Raw genomic sequence first — 24,772 nt, forward strand, 5'->3', positions numbered from 1 at the left:
GTATGACCTAAAGAATTCATGTAATTACAGCATTGTGAAGCAATCAGTAACCCAAAAAATATTGTATCTCGGAATCAATATTGAGACCCCGTTCAACTGCATGTAATTTCAATATCCATTTTGCCTCACATTGACGGACCCCAAGTTCCCTATTATCACCTCGATTATCATACAGGATATTTTCTATACCATGAAATGAAAAAGAAAGCTTATCTTTCTGACTGGGGCAATTGATAGCATGGTTAACAAGTGGATATCTTAAATCCAAGTTTTTTAGGGCTCTAAAATGTTCGGCCATTCTTTCTTTGAGACATCTAATCGTGCTGCCCACGTATATTTTTAAGCATTTGCAGCGAATAACATACACAACAAACTTTGTAGAGCAATCAATATGTTGGAAAATCTTATACTTGATCGATCCATTATAATCAAAATCCTTTCTTCCATGTTCTGCAAATTTACACATGCTGCAGTGGCCACATCTAAAAGAACCTACATTGACTTTATGTAACCAGGTGTAATCTGAATTTATGGTTCTAGGATAACTAGGGCTAATCAAACTTCGAATTGCAGAAAGATAAGCTTTCTTTTTCATTTCATGGTATAGAAAATATCCTGTATGATAATCGAGGTGATAATAGGGAACTTGGGGTCCGTCAATGTGAGGCAAAATGGATATTGTTATATTTAGTGGGTTACGGGTGGTGTTGTCCACTTTGCCCTCTATAGTTGATTTAACTTTCTGTCAATCACTGGTCTCTCCCCCTTTCTTTATCTCCTTTGGTCCTTTTCTTTTTGTCTCTTCCTCTTTTCTTATATTTATTCTTATCACTCATGTCCTTATGTGGACAGTTCTCTTAAGGGTTTCAATCACGATTACTTAATGTGTATCGTAGTTAGTTAGACTTACAAGAGAGTACGACCCTGCCAGCATCCGCTAAAGGATGTTTTGTAAAAATAGCGGATTAAATGTTTTTGGTTATTTTACTCAATGGTTTAATATTAAGATTTTGTATGGGTAGAATCGGATGTATTTTTGATGAATTAGTGTTATTTTTATAATGGTAACGCTTTAACTATTGCACTTACAAATATGGCGCCTGTACTGGATTTTGAGAGTGGGTTAGTCCGCCGTCAATGTTTATCATACGTGGCTCTAACAAATCGACCTAAAACATGGCGCCCACGTTACGCGCCACATTTGCGGTCCGGGAGATTACGGAGAGGTCTCGTGCCCTGATACGGGAGGTGAGAGTTTATTATTGCTCTAGCCTGCCGTTTTCTCTGGCTTTTTCAAGGGAATTGAGAGGGATGATTTAAATATGTTAAGATTTCTTCGTAGGTCTATTACGATATTTAATGCGGGGTTTTTTTTTTGTCGACTCTTTTCTTTTGAGGACTGTGATGCTATGCGGATTATTTAGGATTACATATGAATTTTTAAACCCAGTCAGTCCATTGGTCATTGGTTTTAGGTGATATTAACAGGTTTGGAGAGAGTGGGGCTCCTAACATTGAAATTGTGTTTTTCCTTCTATCAGGTGTTATTTTATTATGAGGATGTTGGGGATACGTAGCCCATGAATTATTGCTCTTGGTGCATAATACCTTTGAATTTGGGATAACGTGCTTGCAATTGGTGAGTGATTCTTCTTCTTATCCTAAGGTAGCTAGGGTTTACGATATGGCTCAACCTGGCAACCATAAGTTCTGTATGTTTTTTCCCTCTCAGAATTTTATACATAAGGAATAAAATTACCGTTTTTAAGACATTGAAGATTCAAGGATACAATTTACTATGATATTTGTCTAAGGTTGGTAGCCTTTAAAATATCGCGCTAAATTTGGGTGGTTTTTGGTTTTAAACACTACAGTGTGCTATTTTTCTCTTACTAATCGCAACTTCATTTTGTGGTGGTGTTTTACTGACTGGCACCATTGTGTGGACTATGGCTTTACTTTTTAGCTTTTTGGTGGTTGGTAATCCTTGTCACAATTTAAGTTCTTCTATGACTATTGTCTCGGTTTCCTTTATATAATTCTTTAGTTCGGTGGAGGTTTAAAATAATTTAAGGTATAAGGCTGATGGTAATGAGTTTATACAATTATCCGTTACAGCCCTGAAGAAGTCTTTATGGAATATTGTAACCATAGATGAAACACGTGTTGGCTGTTTTGACTCAAGAATGGAACTTGTGGTTTAACAAAGTCCTTCGTGAACATCTACGAAAATTGAAAAATAAAGATCTTGAATGGATATTGGACATTTCTACTCTTTTTGGAACTTCTAACTGAAACACTATTGTGAAACTGATTTTGTTTCACTACTGCTCAGGGAATGTACTTTTGTCTTGATTTCTAGCAATTGCTTGCAATTGCAACCAACAGCGTGGGGTGGTGGCTGTTCACATTCCCTTCTGATGCAAAGTTAGAATTTGTTTGTTAAGATTCTACCTTTCAGACTCTGCGCAGTTGATACCTCACTACCCCATATCAGACATTATTGATTTGAACGACACATATGTCCCCATACAGATACCTTGAATCTGTTGAGGTGCAGACGGTGAGGCAGCATCTATGAAGGTTCTAGACAGTCAGTGGCGGAATGTTGGAAATTTTGCTTAAGTGGATGAAGAGAAAGGTCAATGCAGTGGTGGAGAGGAACATTTTGATAAAAGGAGAACGACTAATATGGTATGGAAGGATTGTGTGCGCACAATGGTTTATTTATTTTCTCCTGTGGCTATGGGTGTTCGTGATCTCTAATTCAGTTTGGTTTTGTGCTCTCTTGGTTCTTATATTGAGCTGGAAAGGGGATTACTGCGCTGTCCTCTCTGAGCATAATGTAATATTGGAACCTGCAGAGAGGCTGTCATTCAATCATTCTACTGTTCTTAATGTTTCATTTTAATTGTTGTCTGTTGGGAATTCCAGTTGCTGCTTTTTATCTATGTTCCTGATTTTACACTTACACAGTTTTTTTGGTTTTTTTACCCAGCTGGTGTCTTTAATCTTATAACTAACATTAAAATAGGCAGTTGCAGTAATTCGTGTAAGCAATGGGGAAGCCAGTAAAATCCAGACAGTGTCCTTCAGTTCAGCCTGAATGAATCATCCTTGTGGTTTGCGAAGTGCTGCTAATGGCCGTCCATCGGTACTTCTATAGATAAATTCCTAGTCCTACTTGGATCGCCTGGCTAAGTTGGTCTTGTACAGCTTCCAGTACACATAGCATGCTTAAACTCTGCCTTAATCAGTTGTGTGACAATGGAGGGTATTCTTCATTCATAGTAAAACCATGTCCTTCAGGACCATTTGCAGCATAACAGATCTATTACTACACTACCCTGGGTGGTTCCAGAGATCTCTGGACATGGTGGCCTCCGGTGTGCTGATGAGTCCACTAGCAAAGGAGAGCATTGCATCTGCAACACTAGACGCCAAAACCATTGTCAAAATACATGTCCATCTTGACGCTGTTTTTGGCCTTTTGAGCCCTAGAAGTCAATAAGACACAAATCTTCTCTCCAAGTCTTGATCTACCACTGGCTTGTCAGTGTCGATGAAGGCCACCAGAGCCATTTTCCTCTCTTAATTCATTATTTTTTTATCTTTTTTTATCACGATCTGAGGTCTGGTTGCTCATTTTGCCTCCATGATTGCAATCTTGTTTTCAAAATAACCTTCCTGGCCTTGAAGTAGTTTGTTTGTGGAAAGCTAGATGTGATGTGCAGAACTATATACACTGGTGGATTCTAATCTAAAGGAGTATTTGCCAAGGAATGTTTTCCAGGAAGGATTAAAACTGACATGTGTGCAGTTTGTTTTTAAACTATTCTATTTCCTGAGATGGTGAGATTTGTACGACTCCGAATACTACTCTGTCGCCCATGAGCCAGTGCACACGTGGACAGAATTGTCATAGGGAAAGGCATCGATTTGGTGGTGAAAAAAGTTTATAAAGTGACCATTTGAATATTGACCTGTGGGATTCGTCTCTGTAGTTTGTAGGAATAGAGGGCATGGAAATTAATGGTCCCAGTGTGCTCCATTACACATCACGTTTGCAAGCTGATCCTCGCGGTGTCCAAATAGACTGATAGTACAGTGTGTGTATGTGATCTGTGACCGTTCCACTATTCACCTGCCAGCAAATTTCAAACTGCCTGCATTACCTATCATAGATGGGCTAGAATCATAAATTTGCTGAAGATGTTTTTTAATTGGGAGCTGATCTGGGCGATACTGGTTGGTCCTTATTGTATTTTGAATTGTGTATACCTTATACCCATTCCTGTCTGTGTTTGTGAGGGTGTGAGTGATGTGTTGATTACAATGCTGCTAGATGGTGAGGGCATGAACAGCAAGGGTCTGTTGCCTCTAATGAGGCGTATACCTTATTGGGTGCATATATTGGAGAGTGACTGCACCCAGACCAAGAGCTGCAGCTGCCCTTTACCTATCCTCACTACGGTGAAGGGTTGTAGGTTTGTTGCATCCTATCTCTGAGCTTTTCCGTTTATCACTTTCTTGCTGCTGCCTTTATCGGTCCCATTTGCAGTTGTGAATAGGATTTAACTTGTTACGGGAAAAGTTATTTTGCGGTTTCTGGTGCAGTTAATCCACCCTGTTTATGTGCACTATCTCCCTTAAGCCCATCCCTGGCCCGTATCCTTGGGAATTAGGTTAATTCCTTGCACACATAGTAGAAGTTGTATGCAAAGGCTTCAGCGCATAAACAATGTGATACCATCCCCACTCACCACTTGTTTTAAAGGTTTACAAAGTAGTATCTCGTTCTTCAACCAAATTTAGGTTTGGCCAGTTAGTGCTCTGAACCCATGACTAGTTTGGGAGTACTGGTTGCCATAAAGGTGTCCAATTTATTGCGAGTCTGCAAGGTGGGAGAAAACATGCATGTATACATTAGCCTGTAATGCTAACCAGGGTGTTTTTTGTGACCTACGTGTTTTTTCAATTCACCAGCGCCACCTCGGGCATGTTATTTCTTAATTGTTTCTGTTACTGACCCTGGTTTTGCTGGAAGCTTGCTGATGGAGGGAGGGGGTTGGGAGTGATCAAGGAAATTAGTTGCCTACAGAAACAGTTAGTTCATTATTGGTGTGGTAATACCTGTAAAATAAACAATCTATCACTACACTCTTTGTTGTTGTTGTTTTTGTTATTGTTTGTTTAAACCCTTCTTTCCACATGATCTTCCGCTGTCCTGATGATGGCAGTGATGGTTAGCACGATAATCCTACCATCAGATATGTTATTGTCTGTTTCACAGTTTTATTTCCTCGCGGTAATGGCAGCTGGTAACAAAATAAGTTAAACTGTCACACATGCTTCAGTGCAGAAAAAGAAAAGCAGTAGAGCTTATTGCTTGAATTAATGTCGGCCACAAGTAATTTATGTGGGCTGCATTCATATCCTCATGTTTTTGCGCTTTGTGCCAGTGCACACAGGGACCATCCTTATGCAAATCGGTCCTGGTGCTGCTTCAAAAGGAACAATCTAGCCCAAATTGACATACCTGTTCCCCGCAAAATGGGACTGCAATCAACCCCCAGATTGGTTCAGCCTATTTGGGCCTCATCAGCAGGCTTCAACTTGAGGCTTTGAACAAGTGAGTTATGGGGCCCGCATCTGGATAAGTATGGCATCTCACTTACATAAAATAAAAAGTAAAGCATGATGGGAGGAGTCCCTAAATTAAGCTCAGCCACTGGTAATTACTTTTGGACTGCATACCAGACCATAGGTTTTTGTATTGTAGGTCTCTAGCTGCACCTCACTATTGAGGCCCCACAAAATAAACTAGGGGTTGGTTGTTTATATTCTGTGGGGACCTGACCTACCAGTTTGGGCAAGACTGCCTCTTTTGGGACGGGTCCAAGCCTTGTATACAATGGGCTATTCCCTATTTATAATGGTACAGATGATCTGCCCAGGGTGATTACCAGTGGCTGAAATTAATTCACGCTCTGCACCATTTTCTCATTGAATAGTATGCTGCCCAGGGTAATTACTAGTGGCTGAAATAAATTCAAGCTTTCCACCACTGGCCCCTTGGGTTGTCTCTGTATTGGACAATACATTCAGTCCCTAATTCCTTTAGCCTATGGCACCCACCCTCCTCCACTGGCTGATGTCTCTATTTTGCCCATACCCTCTGATAAGTGGAGAATGTGGGTCCTGTCCTTTGTATGCATGGTTGCTGACAAAGACGGACACAACATCTTAAATGAGTCTCTTTAACACTGCAGCACATTTCGCAAGGTTGTGACTGGGGATCAGGAAGTGTTGCTCTGTTTTTGCGGCTTAATTCTCTTAATAGTGATTCCCAAAAATAAGTCTATTGTTTCCTTTTAAAGGCAGTGAGCAAGTATAGAGTGCCTTGGTACCACCTGAACATGTTTCTGGGATAAGGACGAAGGAGGATGGATGGGTTCCCTCTGTAATGGTAAAATCAACCTCTTAGTGGCAAGTAGATCATACATTTTCTTTAGCTCACGCTCCAAAGATGTAGTTACTAGATACATGTTGGGTGGGGCATCTAATCCCACGAGTAAAGAGCAGGGCGGATGAAACAGAGTAGTCTAACTTGGATCTCGTGTACTAATTTCTAAATGCAATCACAGTGATATGTTTGTTTTTCTGTGTTGCAGAAAAAGTATTGATGGGCCTATTCAGCGCTTTGATAAAAGCCTAGAGGAGTTCTACGGTCTCTGTGACCAGCTGGAGCTTTGCTTGGTAAGTATCTCAGTGGGTTCCAATTTCCCTTATACCTGACGAAGAAGATGGTTATCATTTGGACTGCAACCTCCTCACATAAGTTTTCACTTTTGTTCACCAAATCAGTGCTTTGCACCGTTCTGTAAGAGCCAGATTAGATAACTATCCCTAATTCTTTCTAACATCACTAATTGTTAAGGCTCTCCTTACGAGATGGCCCCAATTTGAGTGAAGTAATTATTGCATCCGATCACAACCAATATTTTTCGCGTGCAATAATTATCGCCTAGCATGAGTCTTTGGGAATATTATAGAGTTTTGATGCTTGTTGTTCCAAAATGTGCATGTTTTGATGAGTAGCAGGCATTTACCCCCCTAATTAAATCTGCAGGTTTGACTGGCAGATATTCATCACAAAACTCAAAATTCCACTTTGTGCAGTAACCGGAGTAACTGCATATATCGACATTATTGCCCTACTCGTATTGAGGGCTTCAGGAGAGGTTAACATATTCATACCTTCTCCCCAATACCCGCATCTAAAACTACTCCAGCATGCCTCATACCCAGAAGCTGTTCACACTGAAGAACTTGAATGTATATAAGTATCTTAATGTGCAATTCACATAATCACTACTCTTGAGAAAAGCACTGTCTGCACTATTGCATATTTGTTTATAATCCATGGGATAACAAGAATACAATGCCTTTTTAAAGAAAGCCTCTTAGATATATTCTTTTGATTAGGCTTTTGAAACAATTGATTAATAATAATAATCAAAGCCATTTCTAAAGTGCACAGCCTCCTCCAAAGAGGCATCCTGACCCTAGCGGCCGAAGTCGAACAAGAGCAGCGTTAGATTGCAGAGTTGAAGAGGGAGGTTTTCAGGTTTTTTCTAAAGCTTGTTTCAGATGGAGTGAGCCTCAAGCTAGTAGGACGGGCAGCCCACAGCAGCAATGATGGAAAATTATCTCCCTCTCCTTGCTTTGCACACTCGAGGAATTAGAAGTAGACTTTGGCTGCTGGATCTCCTGGAACGGGATGGGAAGTAGGCTATAATTCTTCTTCTTGGGTAAGTAGGTCCTCTAAGCTGCAAGGTTCTAAAGGCTAAGGTGAGCGCCTTAAATTGGGTTCTCCTCACCACAGGCAGCCAGTGAGAGTGACGGAGATGAGGTGTTTTAGATTGGGGGACAGAGGAATATTCAGAATCATTCTGGCTGCAGCATTTTGTATGATCTGCAGGTGATGCAGCAAGTAGGCAGGCAAACCCAAGTAAAGACTATTCGCATAGTCCAGTTTGGACGTCACTAAGGCGTGAATGCAAGGTCTTTTGCGCTTTTTTCTGGACAAGCGAATCATTTTTCTTAAAGACTTCAGGGTGGCAAAACAGCTGGCTGCGGCTCTTTTTACTTGCGGAGCAAAGTAAAAGTCTGAGTCAAAAATGACTCCAAGATTCTTAGCAGTTAGTGCTTGTGAAGAGGCGGTACCCAGTTCTACAGGCCACTAGTTGCTGGCATCAGGATAGCACCTAGAACCGAAAAAGAGAACTGCTGTTTTATCAGAGTTAAGCCTGAGGAAATTGTTAGTCATCCAGTCGCCCACAGACTTTAGGCCCGCTTGAAAAGAGTTAAGTGCTGACGTGCCTTTTTCCTGGAAGGATAGGAGTAATTGGGTGTCGTCAGCATAAGAAATCACCCTAAAACTGCAAGTTTCAGCTACCCTCGCTTGCAATGCCAGAAAAATGGTAAAAAGGGTGGGGCTTAGGGCAGAGCCCTGCGGAACACCACATTCAAGTGGTTTTGCTGCAGAGGAACAAGGAGATAGCAGGACAGCTTGTGTCCTGTCCTCCAAAAAAACGATTTGAACCATGAGAAGGCCTGGTGTTGAATCCCTATGCTCCTGAGCCTGACCCGAAGAGTCTCACGAGAGACCGTATTGAAGGCAGAGGAAAGGTCTAGTAGCACCACCATTGCCGCTGAGTTTTGATCAAGGTTCCCTTTAATTCATTTGGTGATTTCCAATAAAGCTGACTCAGTGCTATAACCAGTCCTCAAGCCGGATTGGGAGTCGTGTTAGACAATAAGATTGTAGAAGGTTTGTTAGTTGCCTATTGATGAGCTTCTCCAGCATTTTTGCCACAGCTGGCAAAAGAGAAATTTGTCTGTAATTGCTCAAAATCTTGTGGTCCGCATTAGTTTTTTAGGTCTCGCCTGAGCCAGCGCTTTAGTACTGCTCTGGCGAGAGCTTTAGTTACCGGGATTTGGAAGTGCAGACTAGTGGCTTTTCAGGCCTCCAAATACAGTGCATGTGCGCCGGGCGCGCGCACCATTTGTCAGCCTGCCTGATCACTTTCGCGGCCGCTTTGATGTTCTCAGTGAGCCGCGCGGCCACTGAGAACATCAAAGCGGCTGCGAAAGTGATCACCATTTGCCACCCCCTACCTTATCCCACTTCCTGCATGTTAATTGAGCCAGCGTGACATGGCTGCGCCTTGCTTTTATTTGCCTTTCTCGTGCCTACTGTTGTAAGCAGGACAGGCTCTTACGCAACTTTAAAAAAAAAAATTGAACCAGCGCGGCATGCCTCAATGACGGCCACGCTTTTCTTTGCTGTTAATTGCGATCTTGAGATCACCGAAGCAGGCACATGCATTTTTGTCTGTTTATTTATTAATGTTTACAATAGCGGCACCCGTGCTTTAGTTTTAAGCATCTTAAGCTAAAGCGCGGGTGCCGCTATTGCTCCAAAAGTAAAGGAATAGAAAAAAAAATAATTTTTTGTCTATTTGTTTACTTTTGAAGCAATTGCAGCACCCGTGCTTTAGCTTAAGATGCTTAAAACTAAAGCACGGGTGCCGCTATTGTAAACATTAGTAAATAAACAGACAAAAAATGCACGTGCACAGCTGCTAGCCTGCTTTCTAGCATCCCTGGCATGGCAGGCTTTCCTCCCCCTCTCTCAGCCGCTCCTCCCCCTCCCTTACTGCGTGACAACAGACAACAGGCGCCACTGGGCTCGATCCTCCCGCTCCCTTACTGCATGACAACAGACAACCCCACTGGGCTCGAGATTAATTTTCTCTCTAAAGCCCTGTTCGCAGGCCATTGTTCTTCTTCTCTACAAACTGCTATGGTGACTCTCACTTCATAGTCCAGACAAATCTCCTAATGTGCCTAAAATCACACGGTGTGTCAGATCACACGGTGTGTCGTTTGTGGTAGAGCGCAGATCTAAAACCCTAAGCCCCCTTATTCCTGCTTTTCTTGTATGGCAGATGCTTCCAGCAGTCCTTTTTGGGCGCGCATTTGAAAGTTTTCCTCTGAGTTAGGGGATGTTCTAGTGACTCAAAATGCATTTCCCAGGGGCGCGCTGTGCAGCGGGTGATGAAAGCCGCAGACTAACAGCCCACACCTGCCATGTGAACGCCGGCAACAAACTAACAACACGTACACGGATAATGACAAAGGGCGCAGACATGTGTCTCCTCTACCAGGGACCGCGAAGAGACGCGACTGACCCCCTCGCTCTATGCGCCGGCCTGTATCTGCTGATCTCGGCCTCCTCTCACCAGTCATGGGCGCACACTTCTGTCATACTGGAACAGTCCTAGCACATTGTGCAAAAATCTTTAGCAGTAATCAGAGCTGCCCTTTGGTCAGAGAGCGCCTGGGCAACACTTTGTTTGGCACCCCCACACTCCCTCTGCCTATGGTTTGACATTTGTGTAGGAGTGGGAGGGAAGTGGGGCCAGACTCAGGAGCGTCATGAAAACAAAAGCAAACAAAAAGCAGCCAAGGACCCAACAGTCTTCTCTACAAGTGTTCAAATTCACTTTTCTTTGGACGTAAGTCAGATCAATACTGCTGCGGGAGCTCCAGCACCTCTGATGGTCGACGCCCTGGACGTCCGCCCACTGCGCACTTGTAAAAGATCTTAAGCACTGTGGAAAAACAAGTTATTATCATTCTGATAAAGGCGGCAGAGTGTCGAGCCTGCGCAAACTTTCCCATGATGACATTCGAAGCATAACGCTTTTTATTAAGCGACGGCCATGGTGGCCCAGCCATGCTGCACCCGCCTCTCTTGAGACCTGCAGACCTGCATCCCGGAGCGGTCTTCACAGAAATGTTCATTTCTTTAAAGAACCAGATGATTTCCTACTACAGACAACACAGCACTACATGAGCGCTGCACCATCACGCATGTTGTCTCACGAGAGAGATCTGCAGCACCGGGTCATACTTGTAACAAGCATTGGCATAGCCAATAGGCCTATTTCCCATAAAAAGGGAACAAATCAGAATTACTTAAAACACTAATAATTCAGTAACAAAACAAGTTTACCACCACAACCGGCCTTCGCACACAGTTTGCCTCTCTTCCTTTCAAAGAAATGCGCACACACACACACACACGTGTGCCGTCCTGACTTAATCTTCATTAGAAAAGGACATCAAACACACCCGGCTCTACCACTCTCCATCACACATAGGTGCTCCCACCATGCACCCTCATAAACACTCGGGCCACTTCTCAATCAAACGTTTCTCCTTTTTGCTCACAGGTTCACCCTCTCACTACACATAATTTCATGCTGTGTCGACTGTACATATAATCACCCCACACACAACACCCACACACAACCACAAACAGTTTTTTGGGCTGTCAGCATAAATACGCTGTCACCAAACACTATGAACACCTCGGGAAAGTTTGGGAAGTCACCCCCAACTTTGAAACCACTTGCTGTTTCAGAGTATGTGCTGTACACATGACAATACCTTGACACAGCGGACTGTTGCAAGGAATGCTTTGAGCCTCGGAGGCTGACAGACCTCAGTCTCTGCATTGGTTCACCCCATCTTGGTGCTGCATGAAAACAGGGTGCCCACTGTCCAGCATAAAGTGAGACATTGTGATCGGGGCTGGAGATGCTATTTAGCAATCTGCTTAGAACATTGTGTTTCATTTATGGCATTAAACATAAAGGAGCACTGGCAACGCTGATAAAATGGATTTAATTTTGAGTAGTGACTAAAACTTTAAAAAAGCCTGCAGTACTGAAACAAGCATTTGCAATGCAATAGGTCTCGCATTTGCAAAAGTTTAAGCTATTGCCATTGTTCATGACAATGCCTTTTTAAAATCTATTTTATAAAGCAAACACATAAATAAATGCCATTATAATTTACAAAGCCAATAGCTAGTGTTGCATTATTATTAGCAATGCCAACTGCTCACACTTTTATAATGTGAGACCTATTGCATTGCAAATGCTTGTTTGAGTAATGGAAGCAAGAGAGTATGCTTCCAGCATTTAGGAACTAGGGTAGAGTCAGTAGAAGAATTCATCAAATGATTCAAGATTGGGTTCACCATCAAATATATCTTTTTATGAATGTCAGGTGGGCACTGGTCCATAGTAGATCCAGACTTTCATTTAGCCAGTTCTGAGAGTCCTCCAAAGATATAGGGCTAAAATTTCAAGGAAGGGTCATGGATGGTACTTATCTTGTTATGAAGGAATTCTGATAGCTCTCCACAAAAATTGTCGGACTTGGTAGGCTTATTCTGAAGGGCCCTAGGAGAAAGGAAGGCGTTCACCATTTTAAAGAGCTCCGAGGTTTATTGACAGCTTTGGCAACCAATGAGTAGATCTACTCCTTATGGGAATTGATAATAGCTCAATGATAGGATTTCAGCGCTACCTTTATGTACATGTGGCCACAGCATCATAGGATTTCCTCCAAATCTGTTGTAGCCTTTTACACATGGTTTTTTTCGTTTGCAGAGAATGAGGGAGCAGACGGGGGGGGGGCAATCTTTTACTAGCCGAGGTTCTTACATGGGCAATAGCATCAAACGCATCTGTAAGCCAGACATTAAAATTATTGATATTTTGATCCAGGGTGCGTGTCAACTCTAAAGGTGTTGTGGGAGTATCAGATAGAACAGATTCAGAAATTTCATGCCATTGTCTCAAGGTTTTAAGGACACTATTAGTTTGATTACTTACCTGGGAAGGGAGGGGGGGGGTGCTTGGGGGAGAGTAATATCAAAAGGAATCAGAAAATGATCATACCATATTAATTCTAAGGCAGGTTGAACTGACCGATTTAGAGGATCTACAAAAACGAGATCAAGGATATGCCCCGCCTTATGCCCAGGTTCCCTTGCAAGATGTTCCAGATTAAAACTCTCTAAGGTGGTCACAAATTGAGCCGCATTAGGACAGTATATTTTATTCACATGTAAGATAAAGTCGCCAAGGATAATGAAATTAGTGCGTACATGCGATATTTCACAAAATAGATCAGAGATAGGAGCAGCCAATTCAGTTGAGCCATCAGGGGGGTCTATAAATTAAGACGACGGCAAGTGAAAATGCCACACTTAGCGTGATTGATTTAATAAATTGTTTTTTTTAAAAGGGAGCCCTTCTTTAGGTGTAATACCCTCCAGTTTATGGGCGGAGCAAGTCAAATTTGATCTATTAAATAACTGACAGATATCGGATAGATTAATATATTGTATTAGAAAGCTAGGGGGATCGCCAAGGCCTGATCGGGGCCAGACGTGTCATTCAGTTACCGAATTTCGGTTAAAAACAATAGGTTTCATTTGTCCTCCAATAGAAGATTGAAAATGTCCAAAGCGTGTCTGGGTAGGGATCTAAAGTTAATCAAGCAGGCAGATAGGGTGGAGCCCTCTGCGCCATTCAGTTGTATCCCCCTCTCCTGCAAAGGTGCTGAGCCAAAGATTGTGCCATGAGTTAAGGGGCTGGTTCGCAAGGCACATGAACAGACAGGGCAACTGCATAAACCTACAGGGACATTAACCGGTTAATCTACACAGGTAATATAAAACCATCATACATTTGTAATGAAGCCCAGAGAATCCTTGTCCATTATTTCACAGAGGAACAAAGACAGGGATTCCACCAACCTATGGTTGTGGGGGTCAGATGTTCAAGATTTCTGGCCACATCTGTTACAAACTGTACTACTTTCCAAGCTTAAGAAGTACGACTTTGCCACCCAACAATCCATTATCTGCACTTATGTTAGTAATTTTTAAACTCATTCACACCATGCAAATGACATAACGCAGGTCTCTGAGGAAAACCCTCAGCTATGTAAAAATGCACAAACAAGTCTGCTCATTTCAAAACAAGGCTATACAAATGTGCCTCACTGCAGATAAATGTGTATGGACTTTGTTTTGCTTATCCAGGGTGAAGGTTTAGATGGCGTCTGTTAAGAGTTGGCATGTTAAGTCTCCAGCAGCTCACTTTTTATTGGTATTCTTGAAAGACCACCACCAAATAGATAAGACCCCACTAACTGAGAATTTGTGGCTTCAAGTCGCGCATTTCTTCAAGCCCCACCCATGCTTTCTATTTTCGGATAGTATGACTTTGACCAGCATTCTAGATGTTGCGAACAAGATGTTCGATGCATATGAGCTGCAGATCACACACTTAGGATAGTAGATCGCCATCTGGTGTTGGGCTCGGATGCTTGCAGGTTGTTGTTGTCTTCGGAAGAAGTCTTTGGTCACGAGATAGGTGACTCCTCCCTTGGACTACAGTGCGCATGGGCATCCACTCCATCATCAGATTGTTTTTTTCTGCCATTGGGTTCGGATGTAACTTTTCCACTCCGGTAGAAAACTTAAAAAAACAAGCTTTCGAAGCGAAAAACTTTTACAAAACTACATCGAGGCACCTTCACTCGACATCTAATTCATCGGACCGGTTCCGGACATCGACGCGGGCGATTGGACCTATCCGCGCCGTGAGGCCTACGGCTCATGGAAAGGACGCCGTTTAAAAAATGCCCCCAGTGTGGAGCAAAATTCCCACACAGTGACCATCATAAGGTCTGCAACCTGTGCCTGTCGCCGGAACACGACGAGTCCAGCCGTCCAGCCTGCGCCGCATTTCGATCCAAAAAGACCATTTGGTATCGAAGAGCTCGACGCCATATCATGGCACACAGACCAGCCCCGGAACCAGAAAACATCTTTGATGAGGGTCCCGATGTCCCGGAAGAAGATTCCGAGGGACTTCAAATTATCTCAGAAGCAGACGACTCAGACAACGCCATTACTCCGGGGCAACGCGTGAGTACCACTGCCCCTACCCCAACCCCTCCAAAACCAAAGGCAATAGTCAAGACTTCGCCAGCTGGCCCCAGTCGAGACCGAAAACACCCTTCAGAAGCCCCGCCTTCGGGCTCGGCTCCGAAGAAACACAAGCCTTCCGGTGGCTCGGGCCCGAGCAAACCACATATCATTGTGCCACCAGCACCTTCGGCACCGAAGACACACGACCTCTCGGCACCGAAACCGGCTCCGGCGCCCTCGGCACTGAAAGCTCCCAAGCTCAAAGACTCAAATTCGGCACCGAAACCTTCATCGGCACCGAAACCACCGGCTAAGGACTATAATACACCTCCTAAAGCCAAAGACTCTACCGATCACCCAAAACCTCGATCGGAACCGAAAAAATCGGCGCCAAAGTCTGTTCCTGAAGACCAAGAACTTTTCCACCCAGATCCAACACAAAAAAGGATCTATATTAATCCAAAAACTGGACATGTCACTGCTGTACCTTGTAGGAAACGGAAACTGGACACAACACCTGCCCCAGTTCCTATAAAGTAGAAGGACTTGGCAACATCACCAATTCCTCCTTCCTCTCCTGTACCACCTCCTACCCCACCCCCTCTGCCTACACCACCATTACCTCTTCCATCTCCATCACATACACCACCCCCACAGGATGATGATGATGACCTAGGGGGAGGGGGTGATCCGGGTGATCTTAATGACCTTAATGATCCGTTCACAAATCCAGATACCGTACCATTGGATGACTGGGCATACCCTCTACCAGATATGCCTGGCCCTACACCATATCCCTCCAAACCATCACCTCCAGATGACCACCTGGGGTTTGGACAACTAGTACACAGAGCAGCACTTTATCATGGCGTCGCCATGCACTCCGATGCACCCGAGGAAGACTTCCTCTTAGACACTTTTGAACAGTCTCAGAAGTCAGTTCAAATTTTACCCATGATTAAAGGGGTCATAAAACACGCCACAGAAGTATTTAAAGACCCCGTACGGGCCAGGGTACTCAACCCAAGAATTGAGAAATATAGACCTGCCCCAGAAGATCCTTGTTACATCAAAGGACAGCTCCCTCTGGATTCTTTGGTCGTTTCCAACGCAAGGAAACGTGCCAACTCCCAAACTACGGGAGATACACCGCCCCCGACAAGGAATCCAAACTATTAGAGGCCTCGGGCAAAAGAGTAGCAGCACAAGCTGCTAATCATTGGCGTATCGCCAACACCCAAGCCCTATTAGCACACTACGATGGGGCTCACTATGATCAGTCAGAAGATCTGATACAACACCTACCAGACCAATACAAGGCCCAGGCAAATGACCTTATACAAGAGGGAAAACTTATCTCAAATGCCTCAATTAAATGTGCACTTGACGCCGCAGACACTGCCTCTAGGGCAATAAACACAAGTGTACTCCTTAGACGCCATGCATGGCTACGCATTTCAGGCTTTAAGCCAGAAGTACAAACTACTATACTCGGCCAACCATTTAATCAAGAACAACTGTTTGGACCAGCAGTAGACCCTGCACTTGAAAAAATGAAAAAAGACACCGAGACTGCTAAATCCATGGGAGCATTGCAGTCTCCACAACCACGTGGCTCCTTTCGACGCTCCTTCTACAGAGGAGCCTCTAAAACCATGGGAGCAGACACCTCCTCCACATTCAAACCCTCTACACAAACATCCCCCAGTAGAGGATATTTTAGAGGAGGATATAGAGGAAACAACACCAAGGGACGAGGTCGAGGCAGTACCAACACTCGTACCTCTCCCGCCACTAAACAGTGACTTTCCCACACTCCCCCCAGACCATTCCACTCCAGTCGGGGGACGACTCTAAACAGTTCCTACCTGTCTGGTACTCCATCACAACAGACAAGTGGGTAAGACAAATTATCCAGTATGGTTACTGCCTGGAACTCACCACTACCCCCCCCCCCCCCCACACATTCCACCCAAGCAACGCTATATGTCACCAGACCATCTTACGCTCCTCAAACAAGAAGTTCTCTCATTGCTTCAAAAACACGCAATAGAACCAGTTCCCTTACAACATCCGGGTACAGGGGTATACTCACTCTACTTCCTAATCCCCAAAAAGGACAAGACGCCAAGACCAATACTGGACCTCAGACTCCTAAATCAGTACATAAACTCGGATCATTTCCATATGATCACTCTTCAACAAGTACTCCCACTACTACAACAAGGCAATTTCCTTGCCACATTAGACCTCAAGGAGGCCTATTTTCACATCCCCATGCATCCTGCTCACAGGAAGTATCTAAGATTTGTGGTGGACGGACAACACTATCAGTTTACAGTCCTTCCATTCGGGGTAACAACTGCGCCCAGAGTATTCACCAAATACCTAGCAGTAGTAGCAGTGCATCTCAGGAGACAACAAATTCATGTCTTCCCATATCTAGACGATTGGCTTATAAAAGCCAATTCATTCAACAAATGCATCCTACACACTCGCCAAACTATTCAAATCTTACACAACTTGGGATTCACAATAAACTATCCCAAATCTCATCTCCAACCCTCCCACATACATCAATATCTGGGAGCCACCATAAATACCTCCAAAGCACTAGCATATCCCAGCCCAGCCAGGATAGCCTAAATACAAGCTCTGATCACAAATTTTCAAACCCAACACTCTCTTCCAGCAAGAGTGTTCATGCAGCTCATAGGCATGATGGCGTCCTGCATCTTCATTGTGCCTTATGCAAGACTTCAAATGCGTCCCTTGCAAGAATGTCTAGCACGTCAGTGGAACCAGGCTCACGGACAACTGGCAGATCTGGTGTTGGTGGACAGCCGCTCACATCGCTCTCTAAAATGGTGGAACACTATAAACACACATAGTGCTGACAACCGACGCATCTCTCACAGGATGGGGAGCCCATCTCCTAACACACACCACTCAGGGCACATGGACCACTCAACAGAAAGAGCTCCATATCAATTACCTGGAACTACTGGCAGTATTCCTAGCACTAAAATCATTCCAATTACATCTCCAGAACAAAACTGTCCTCATCCGGACGGACAACATGACAGCCATGTATTACATACAAAAACAAGGAGGCACACATTCTCTCCAGCTGTCCCAGCTCGCACAGAACATTTGGAGATGGGCCATTCCCCAGAACATGTACCTGCTAGCAGAACACCTTCCAGGAGTTCACAATCAGATTGCTGACCTGTTGAGTCTATAAACTCAACAGATCCACGAATGGGAATTACACCCACAAGTCCTACTCCCATTCTTCCAAAAATGGGGCCAACCAGACTTAGACCTGTTCGCCACACACAAACTCAAAATGCCCAACCTTCGCCGCCAGGTTTCCCCACCCACAGTCGAAGGGCAATGCGATGTGGATGAACTGGTCCGGCAGATTTGCGTACGCTTTTCCGCCTCTCCCACTCATTCCATTCGTGGTACGCAAACTCAGGAAACAGTCTCTCAAGCTGATACTAGTAGCTCCCACATGGGCATGTCAACCCTGGTTCACAACACTGCTGGAACTCTCTCTAGTTCCACACCAAAAACTGCGCCTCTCCCCGTCTTTATTAACCCAGAACCATGGAGAAATCAGACACCCAGATCCACATCAACTGAACCTAGCGATCTGGCTCCTGAAGTCCTAGAGTTCGGTTACCTCAACCTACCACCAGACTGCATGAATATTATAAAAGAGGCCAGACGGCCTACTACTAGAGCCTGCTACTCTGCAAAATGGAAAAGATTTACCATTTACTGCACTAACAATGATATACGCCCACTGGATGCATCCATCCAGAACATCATTTGCTACTTACTACACTTGCAAAGATATAATTTCCAATTCCAATTCCAAAAATTCTTTATTTCGGTCATATAGACCATAAAAGATGCAATGAAAACATTACAAACATTAAAACATATTAAAATACATTTGAATAAAAACGACTCTCCCAGCGAGGAATAGTTTTAAAATTACATTTAAAATGTTCTTTAAAAAGTTCAGGGGGCTTCAGACGATTTTTTCTTTCTAATCAGCCATATGGCCATAAGAAATTTGGAAACAGCGAACACAATGTGGCCCAGGGTACTGGTTTTCAAAATCCTGTATGCTTGTGCATACTCTCTGAACCCCAGGTTCTTACAGAGTGGTGCTATCCAATATTTTCTGGGCCTTTGGTATGCAGGGCACACAAACAAGATGTGGAGGTCGTCTTCCACATAGTTGTTACAGCAGGGACATGTTTTATTGCCCCCATTTGTCCACTTCGAGGTGTATGAATTGATAGGTAGTGTGCTATGCCTCCATTGAACATACAGTTTCCTTGCCAGGATGGGAAAGATAAAATCCATAAAAGGTTCAAAAACATAAGAATTCTTGGATTCTAAAAATCGCAAGGTTAGGGTGCCGCTATTTTGAGCGTCCATCAAATGTGCAAGGGACTTGGCTTTGTAGATTTGTGCCAGAGCTTTGCGCGAGATTGTACGGCAACCTCGTGCAGGGTCCTCCCACAGGACACGGAGATTAATGGCAGACAATTCGTTTTCCACAAAGTTGAGCCAGGGGATTTTGCCACTGGAGTTTAAACTCATGACATGGGTAAGATCCTCCCTATAATGATAGAGTTCGTCCGTAGACCAGAGCCTGTGCCAAAACTTCACTGGCTTAGACACAAGCTCCTCTGCAATAGGGGGGAGACCCATGTCCATTCTTAGAGGCTGAAGTGGGGTGGCACTTGGAAGGGCTAGAAGGCGCCTTAAAAAGCTATTTTCCACTATTGAAAGGCCCTTCACCGTTTTTGGTCCCCATAGCTCACTGCCATACATGGCCGCAGCCTTGGCCTGGGTCTTGTAAGTTTCAAGGGCCGGACTTATGGACTTGAAGGAAGAAGTATTAGCCACTTTCAGGATTGCACCCGACAGTTGGGATAATTTGGCCTTGGATCGTACTATCTGTCGATCCCATGCCAAGTTCTCCTGCAGTGTAACCCCCAGATATATAAAGGTGGACACCCTCTCAAGGCTAGTGGTCCCCAGGGTAGGATTAGGCCTAGTTTTAGTTGGTGGGTTGAAGATCATGAACTTGGTCTTCTCTGTATTCACCTCGAGCCCATGCTGATGACAGAAAAGACCAAATCCATCCAGGATCCTCTGGATCCCCATAGGGGATTTTGAAAGGAGGAGGGTATCATCGGCAAACATAATTGCCGGTACCCTCCTACCTGCCAAACAGGGGGCGTCGTTGTCCTTGACGTTTTCCAGGTGTGAGATGACATTATTGATAAATAAACAAAACAGGGTCGGTGCCAAGACACAACCCTGCCTCTCACCTCGACGCACAGGAAACCTGGGTGAAAGTCTACCATCTTTCCCACACCTAACTTGCGCATAGTTGTTCTCATGCAGCCTGACCAAGATGTTAAGTAGCTGGGAGGGGATTCCTAACTTTTCCAGCACCTCCCAAAGTTTCCTGCGCGGGACTAGGTCAAAGGCTGACCTCAGATCCACGAAGACCATGTACAATCTCCCGCCCTCGATCCTCACCGTCTTCCAGTAGAGGAGAACTAGGCGGAAGATCTGGTCCATGGTCGACGTGTTTCTCCTGAAGCCAGCCTGCAGGGGACTCAAGATGTCATTTTCCTCCACCCAGTCTAATAGATGGTTCAGAATAAGACGCGCAAAAAGCTTTTGGGGAACATCTATCAGGCTAATAGGCCTATAATTTACAGGACTCAAGGGGGACCCTTTCTTATAAATCGGGACTATTTCAGCCCCTAACCAAGAGGAAGGAATCGCCATACCTCCCAGAATAGCATTGAAGAGGACAAGAAAGTACGGGGCCCAAATGTCAGGGTGGTATCTGAATAGATCGCCGGGTAGCTTGTCCAGCCCCGGTGCCTTCCCCAGTGCTAAGCCCTCCAGTGCCAGCTTCACCTCCCCCAGGGAAAATTCCAAGGCCACAACTGGCAGACAGGGGGGCTCCACCACCATCCCTTCCGGCCAGAGAGTGGTTTCTTGATATAGTGACCCAAAATGAGCCTCCCAAATAGAGGGGGCAATATTGGGTTCTACTGCGGATAACAGATCCCCTGTTCCATTGTTAACCAAAGCCCAAAATTTTCTAAAATCTTTAGATTTAAGGGCTTCAGACAGGTCATGCCAGTGACTCCAATCCCACTCTGCCCTTGCGTTGGCCAGTACTAACTTGTACCCCCTCCTAAGGGCAGCAATCTTCACCTTGTCACTACCCTCTTTAATTGCGGAAAGAAGCTCGGTCTTAGTTTTCCTGCAAGTGGAGGTGTACCAAGTCGGAACACGAGTTTTTTTCCTTCTAATAGGCAGGGCCGGATTGAAGACATCTGCAAGGTCTCTTACTAAGGCCTGGTGAATGCCAAATAGTCTGTCGTTGTAATCTGGGGGTCTAGATTGGTTAATGAGGGCATCCACCTCCTGGAACCTAGGGAGTGCTATACCATAGAGGTTTTTTAAAGCTTCTTCTTTGTCAACTATCTTCCCCCATTTCACTCGGCGCCTACTTGTAGTGAGTAATGTGTCTCCCTGGTCGATTACAGAATCGGTAGTTAGCATCCCTATGGCAGGGGCTGGGTGCTGGATCTCCAAGAGAAGGGAATTGTGGTCACTATCTGTCCTCGGGATCACTCTTAAATCTAAGACTTTGGGCCACAGGGAAATATCTATAAAGATGTAGTCCAACCTTGACTCATGGCCCTTTTTGTTGAAGGTGCACACCGAAGGAGTGTCAGAAGGGGTGCGCCCATTGCACGCCCTCAGTGCAAAATTCAGGGTGAGCGAGGTAAGTTGTACTGCCAACGGAGACCAAACTTTGGGGTGAGGTGATGAAGAAGGAGGGACTCCCCAATGGTCGTCCTCGGCAGTAAAGGCACCCTCCATTAGGCCCTCCAGGGGTTCGAAGTGGCAGTTAAAGTCTCCTCCCATCACTATTTTCGGGTTACCTGTCAATTGCCCTAAAAAAGATGAGAGATCAGCTAAGGTGGGGGATTCTTTACCCACAGCGACTGGTCGAGAGTAGACATTAACAATAGCCCATATACTTTTGTCAGGCCATCTGAGGAGGACACACTGAATGTCCGGTGAAAGTGTGTCCATTCCATCCACCCGACACCCAATGTGGCTCGCCACCCAGATTGCCAAACCTCCCGAAGGTCTCCCTCTCCCATTCGACTTTGCCGGGATTTCAAATATGTCATATCCCCTCCTGAGCTGTGGTACCCTAGCCCATGTCTCTTGGAAGAGGAGTATGTCACTTTTGCTGACCAAAATTTCCCACTCCGGGGTATCCACCTTACTTGAGATGCCAGCTACATTCCAGGACAGGATGGTCAAGCCTGGACCTTGGAATTGGGGACCTTCTTCACTTTGTGCAGACGGGATTGCCTGTGCAGAATTACCCAAGACACCCAAGCCAGTGGTTATGGGCGACCGGGTGGGTAATTCAACAACCTCCACCAATTGCATTACAGCAACAGTTAAAGTGTTTGGTGGATCCTCAACTAAAGATTGTGTGCTTCCAAGTCTGGTCCCCCCGTCATTTGCATGGGCCAGGGACCTTTTTTTATTTGCGGGAACAGATGTACCTTCCCCCCTGAATGTAGACCCATAGGCAGAATTTATTGGGTATTGTGGGATGTCCCCCCTTATTGGTCAATCTACTAGGTCGAGACAGGAGAATCTATTCTGTAGGACAAAATTACCATGGGCGGGCAATGAGTTGTACTTGGGTCTGTACCGTGAGCCATCTACGGCGAAGCCCACTCTGGTCCAACTCTGTTCCCTCCCCACTACTAAATTGGAAACATTTGGGTAAAAATGTGAGAGGGACACTACGTCTATGTTGGATTTATCCGGCCTAACCAGCCAGTTACAGATGTAAGGGGCAACCAGTGGGCTTTTAAAACTAATTATGATACAGTCCCCTGCCCTATTTTTAGGGGTAATTCCAATCCATGGGATCCTTCTGACCATTAGCACATCACCTTTGATGTTAGGAGGGAGGGGCCTGTTAATATTAAGCCAACTGATTACCTTATTACGAAGTGAGTCCTGTGGCTCTTTGGTGTCACCAGTGAGCTCAGGAACTCCCACCATATCGCTGTGTAGGGCACAGCCTCAGGGGGCAAATTAACCGCCCTGCGCCTAGTGTTAGGACTAATGGGGCTACCAGTATATTCATTATTAGCTCGCCCCCCACTCATTGGGTGGAGTAGTGTTGGTTGCTTAGATCTTCTGGGTGCCGGGACAGGGGGCCTAGACATATGTAAAGAGGGCAGTGGGGGAGCATGTCTACCTGTAACACTATCTTGTGCCCCAACCTGGACCTGTAAACTTGTTCCAGCAGTAGATGGTCTGATCGCTGCAGAATCCAGGGGAGCCGTCTGTGCACTTGAACCCAACCCCCTGCTAGGACTATTCCTGTTATGTGCTTCTTCTATAGCCTTAAGTCTAGTAACTATGGAATCCAATTTTACAGACAGGGGCTCCAACAGGCTCCTAAGGATATCCCTAAAAGAGCCAATCAGAGCCTCTGTCGCATTTAGAGGATCTCCACCGAATACAAACGGGCCAGAGCACCCGGGTACCACTTTGGCTAATGGCGAGTCCGATTGATCAGACCCAGTTCCCAGGGAGGAAACCACGGGAGAAGCCGGGATGTCTAAGCTAACATCTAATGTTGGGTTGGTTTTATCCACTTTGGCCCTTTTTGCCCCTCTGAGTTTCCTTAACCTTTTCCTTTTCGGAGGATGGTCGACTCTACTGCCAACGGGATCTGTTGGCACTGCAACTTGCCCTTTATCCTGCACCTTAGACATTTCCGTACAGTTGATATACGGAGTGGTCTCCACCACCCCCGAGGGACACACAAACTCACTATCCCTCACTAGATTAGACGGAGTCCTAAGTTGTTGAAGGACTGTCTCGATTGTCTGATCGATACTATCCATGAGAGATAGATGGGTGGCGTCAAAGGGTATTGGAGTACTAACATCAATGGATGAGGAGTCTGAGGGGACCATTGAGACTGAGACATTTTCTAAGTTTGCCTCAAGGAGAGTGTCTGATGCTATGCGACTTTTACTAGCCGCAGCACTAGTTTTCGGAAAGAATTTGTCCAGTGTACTAGAGCACTGTTGGGCAGCCTTACTCCTGGATACTCTAGTAGCCATGGCGAGAGGGACAATCAAAGCCGCAGGCTAATGGGATAAAAAGAAGAGCCTTGAGACAAGGACACGTTAGAGGGGGGGCCCGGTCCTGTCTCTGCCGGCCTCTAACGGCCTAAAACGGCCCGCTCTTTGCCCGGTCTTCGCCCGCTTCCTCGTCCGCGCGCGTCCCGCGTACGCGTTCAGGGCGGGGTTAAAGTAGAGGAGGAAAGAAGGGGGCGGGAAGAGGAACCAGGTGCGCGCGGTGGACGGCGCAAGCACTTCTGGACCTCGCAGTCCCGCTCCCTATGTAGGTGACGTCTAAGGCACTCCCCCAGCCGAGATGACCGAGCCGCAATGCTCCCAGGCCACGCAGGGGGTCTTAACAAGAGTTCCGCTGCTGCTAGTTGCCCCTCAAAAGACAAGAACACTGTCCACACTTCCTCCGCTGCACGAGCGGCACCCGCGCCAGCGGGGGCCGCGAGGAGTTAAATACACAACCAGGAGGGTCCAGGGAGGTCCGCGGGAGAAGGGGGCGGGAAGAGGAACCAGGTGCGCGCGGTGGACGGCGCAAGCACTTCTGGACCTCGCAGTCCCGCTCCCTATGCAGGTGACGTCTAAGGCACTCCCCCAGCCGAGATGACCGAGCCGCAATGCTCCCAGGCCACGCAGGGGGTCTTAACAAGAGTTCCGCTGC

At 45.4% G+C, this 24,772-nt stretch overlaps 1 protein-coding gene across 1 annotated transcript in view; it reads left to right on the forward strand.

Annotated features, from left to right (window-relative positions):
- LOC146797778 (mediator of RNA polymerase II transcription subunit 29-like) overlaps positions 1-24,772 on the forward strand; it is a 73,997-nt gene that overhangs the window by 44,909 nt on the left and 4,316 nt on the right. Inside the window, exon 3 of the mRNA XM_085624967.1 lies at positions 6,675-6,759. Coding sequence (XP_085481093.1) covers positions 6,675-6,759 — 85 coding nt within the window. The remainder of the gene's footprint in view (positions 1-6,674; positions 6,760-24,772) is intronic.

This window comes from Triturus cristatus, chromosome 9, assembly GCF_964204655.1.
Source record: "Triturus cristatus chromosome 9, aTriCri1.1, whole genome shotgun sequence".
NCBI classification, from domain to species: Eukaryota; Metazoa; Chordata; class Amphibia; order Caudata; family Salamandridae; genus Triturus; species Triturus cristatus.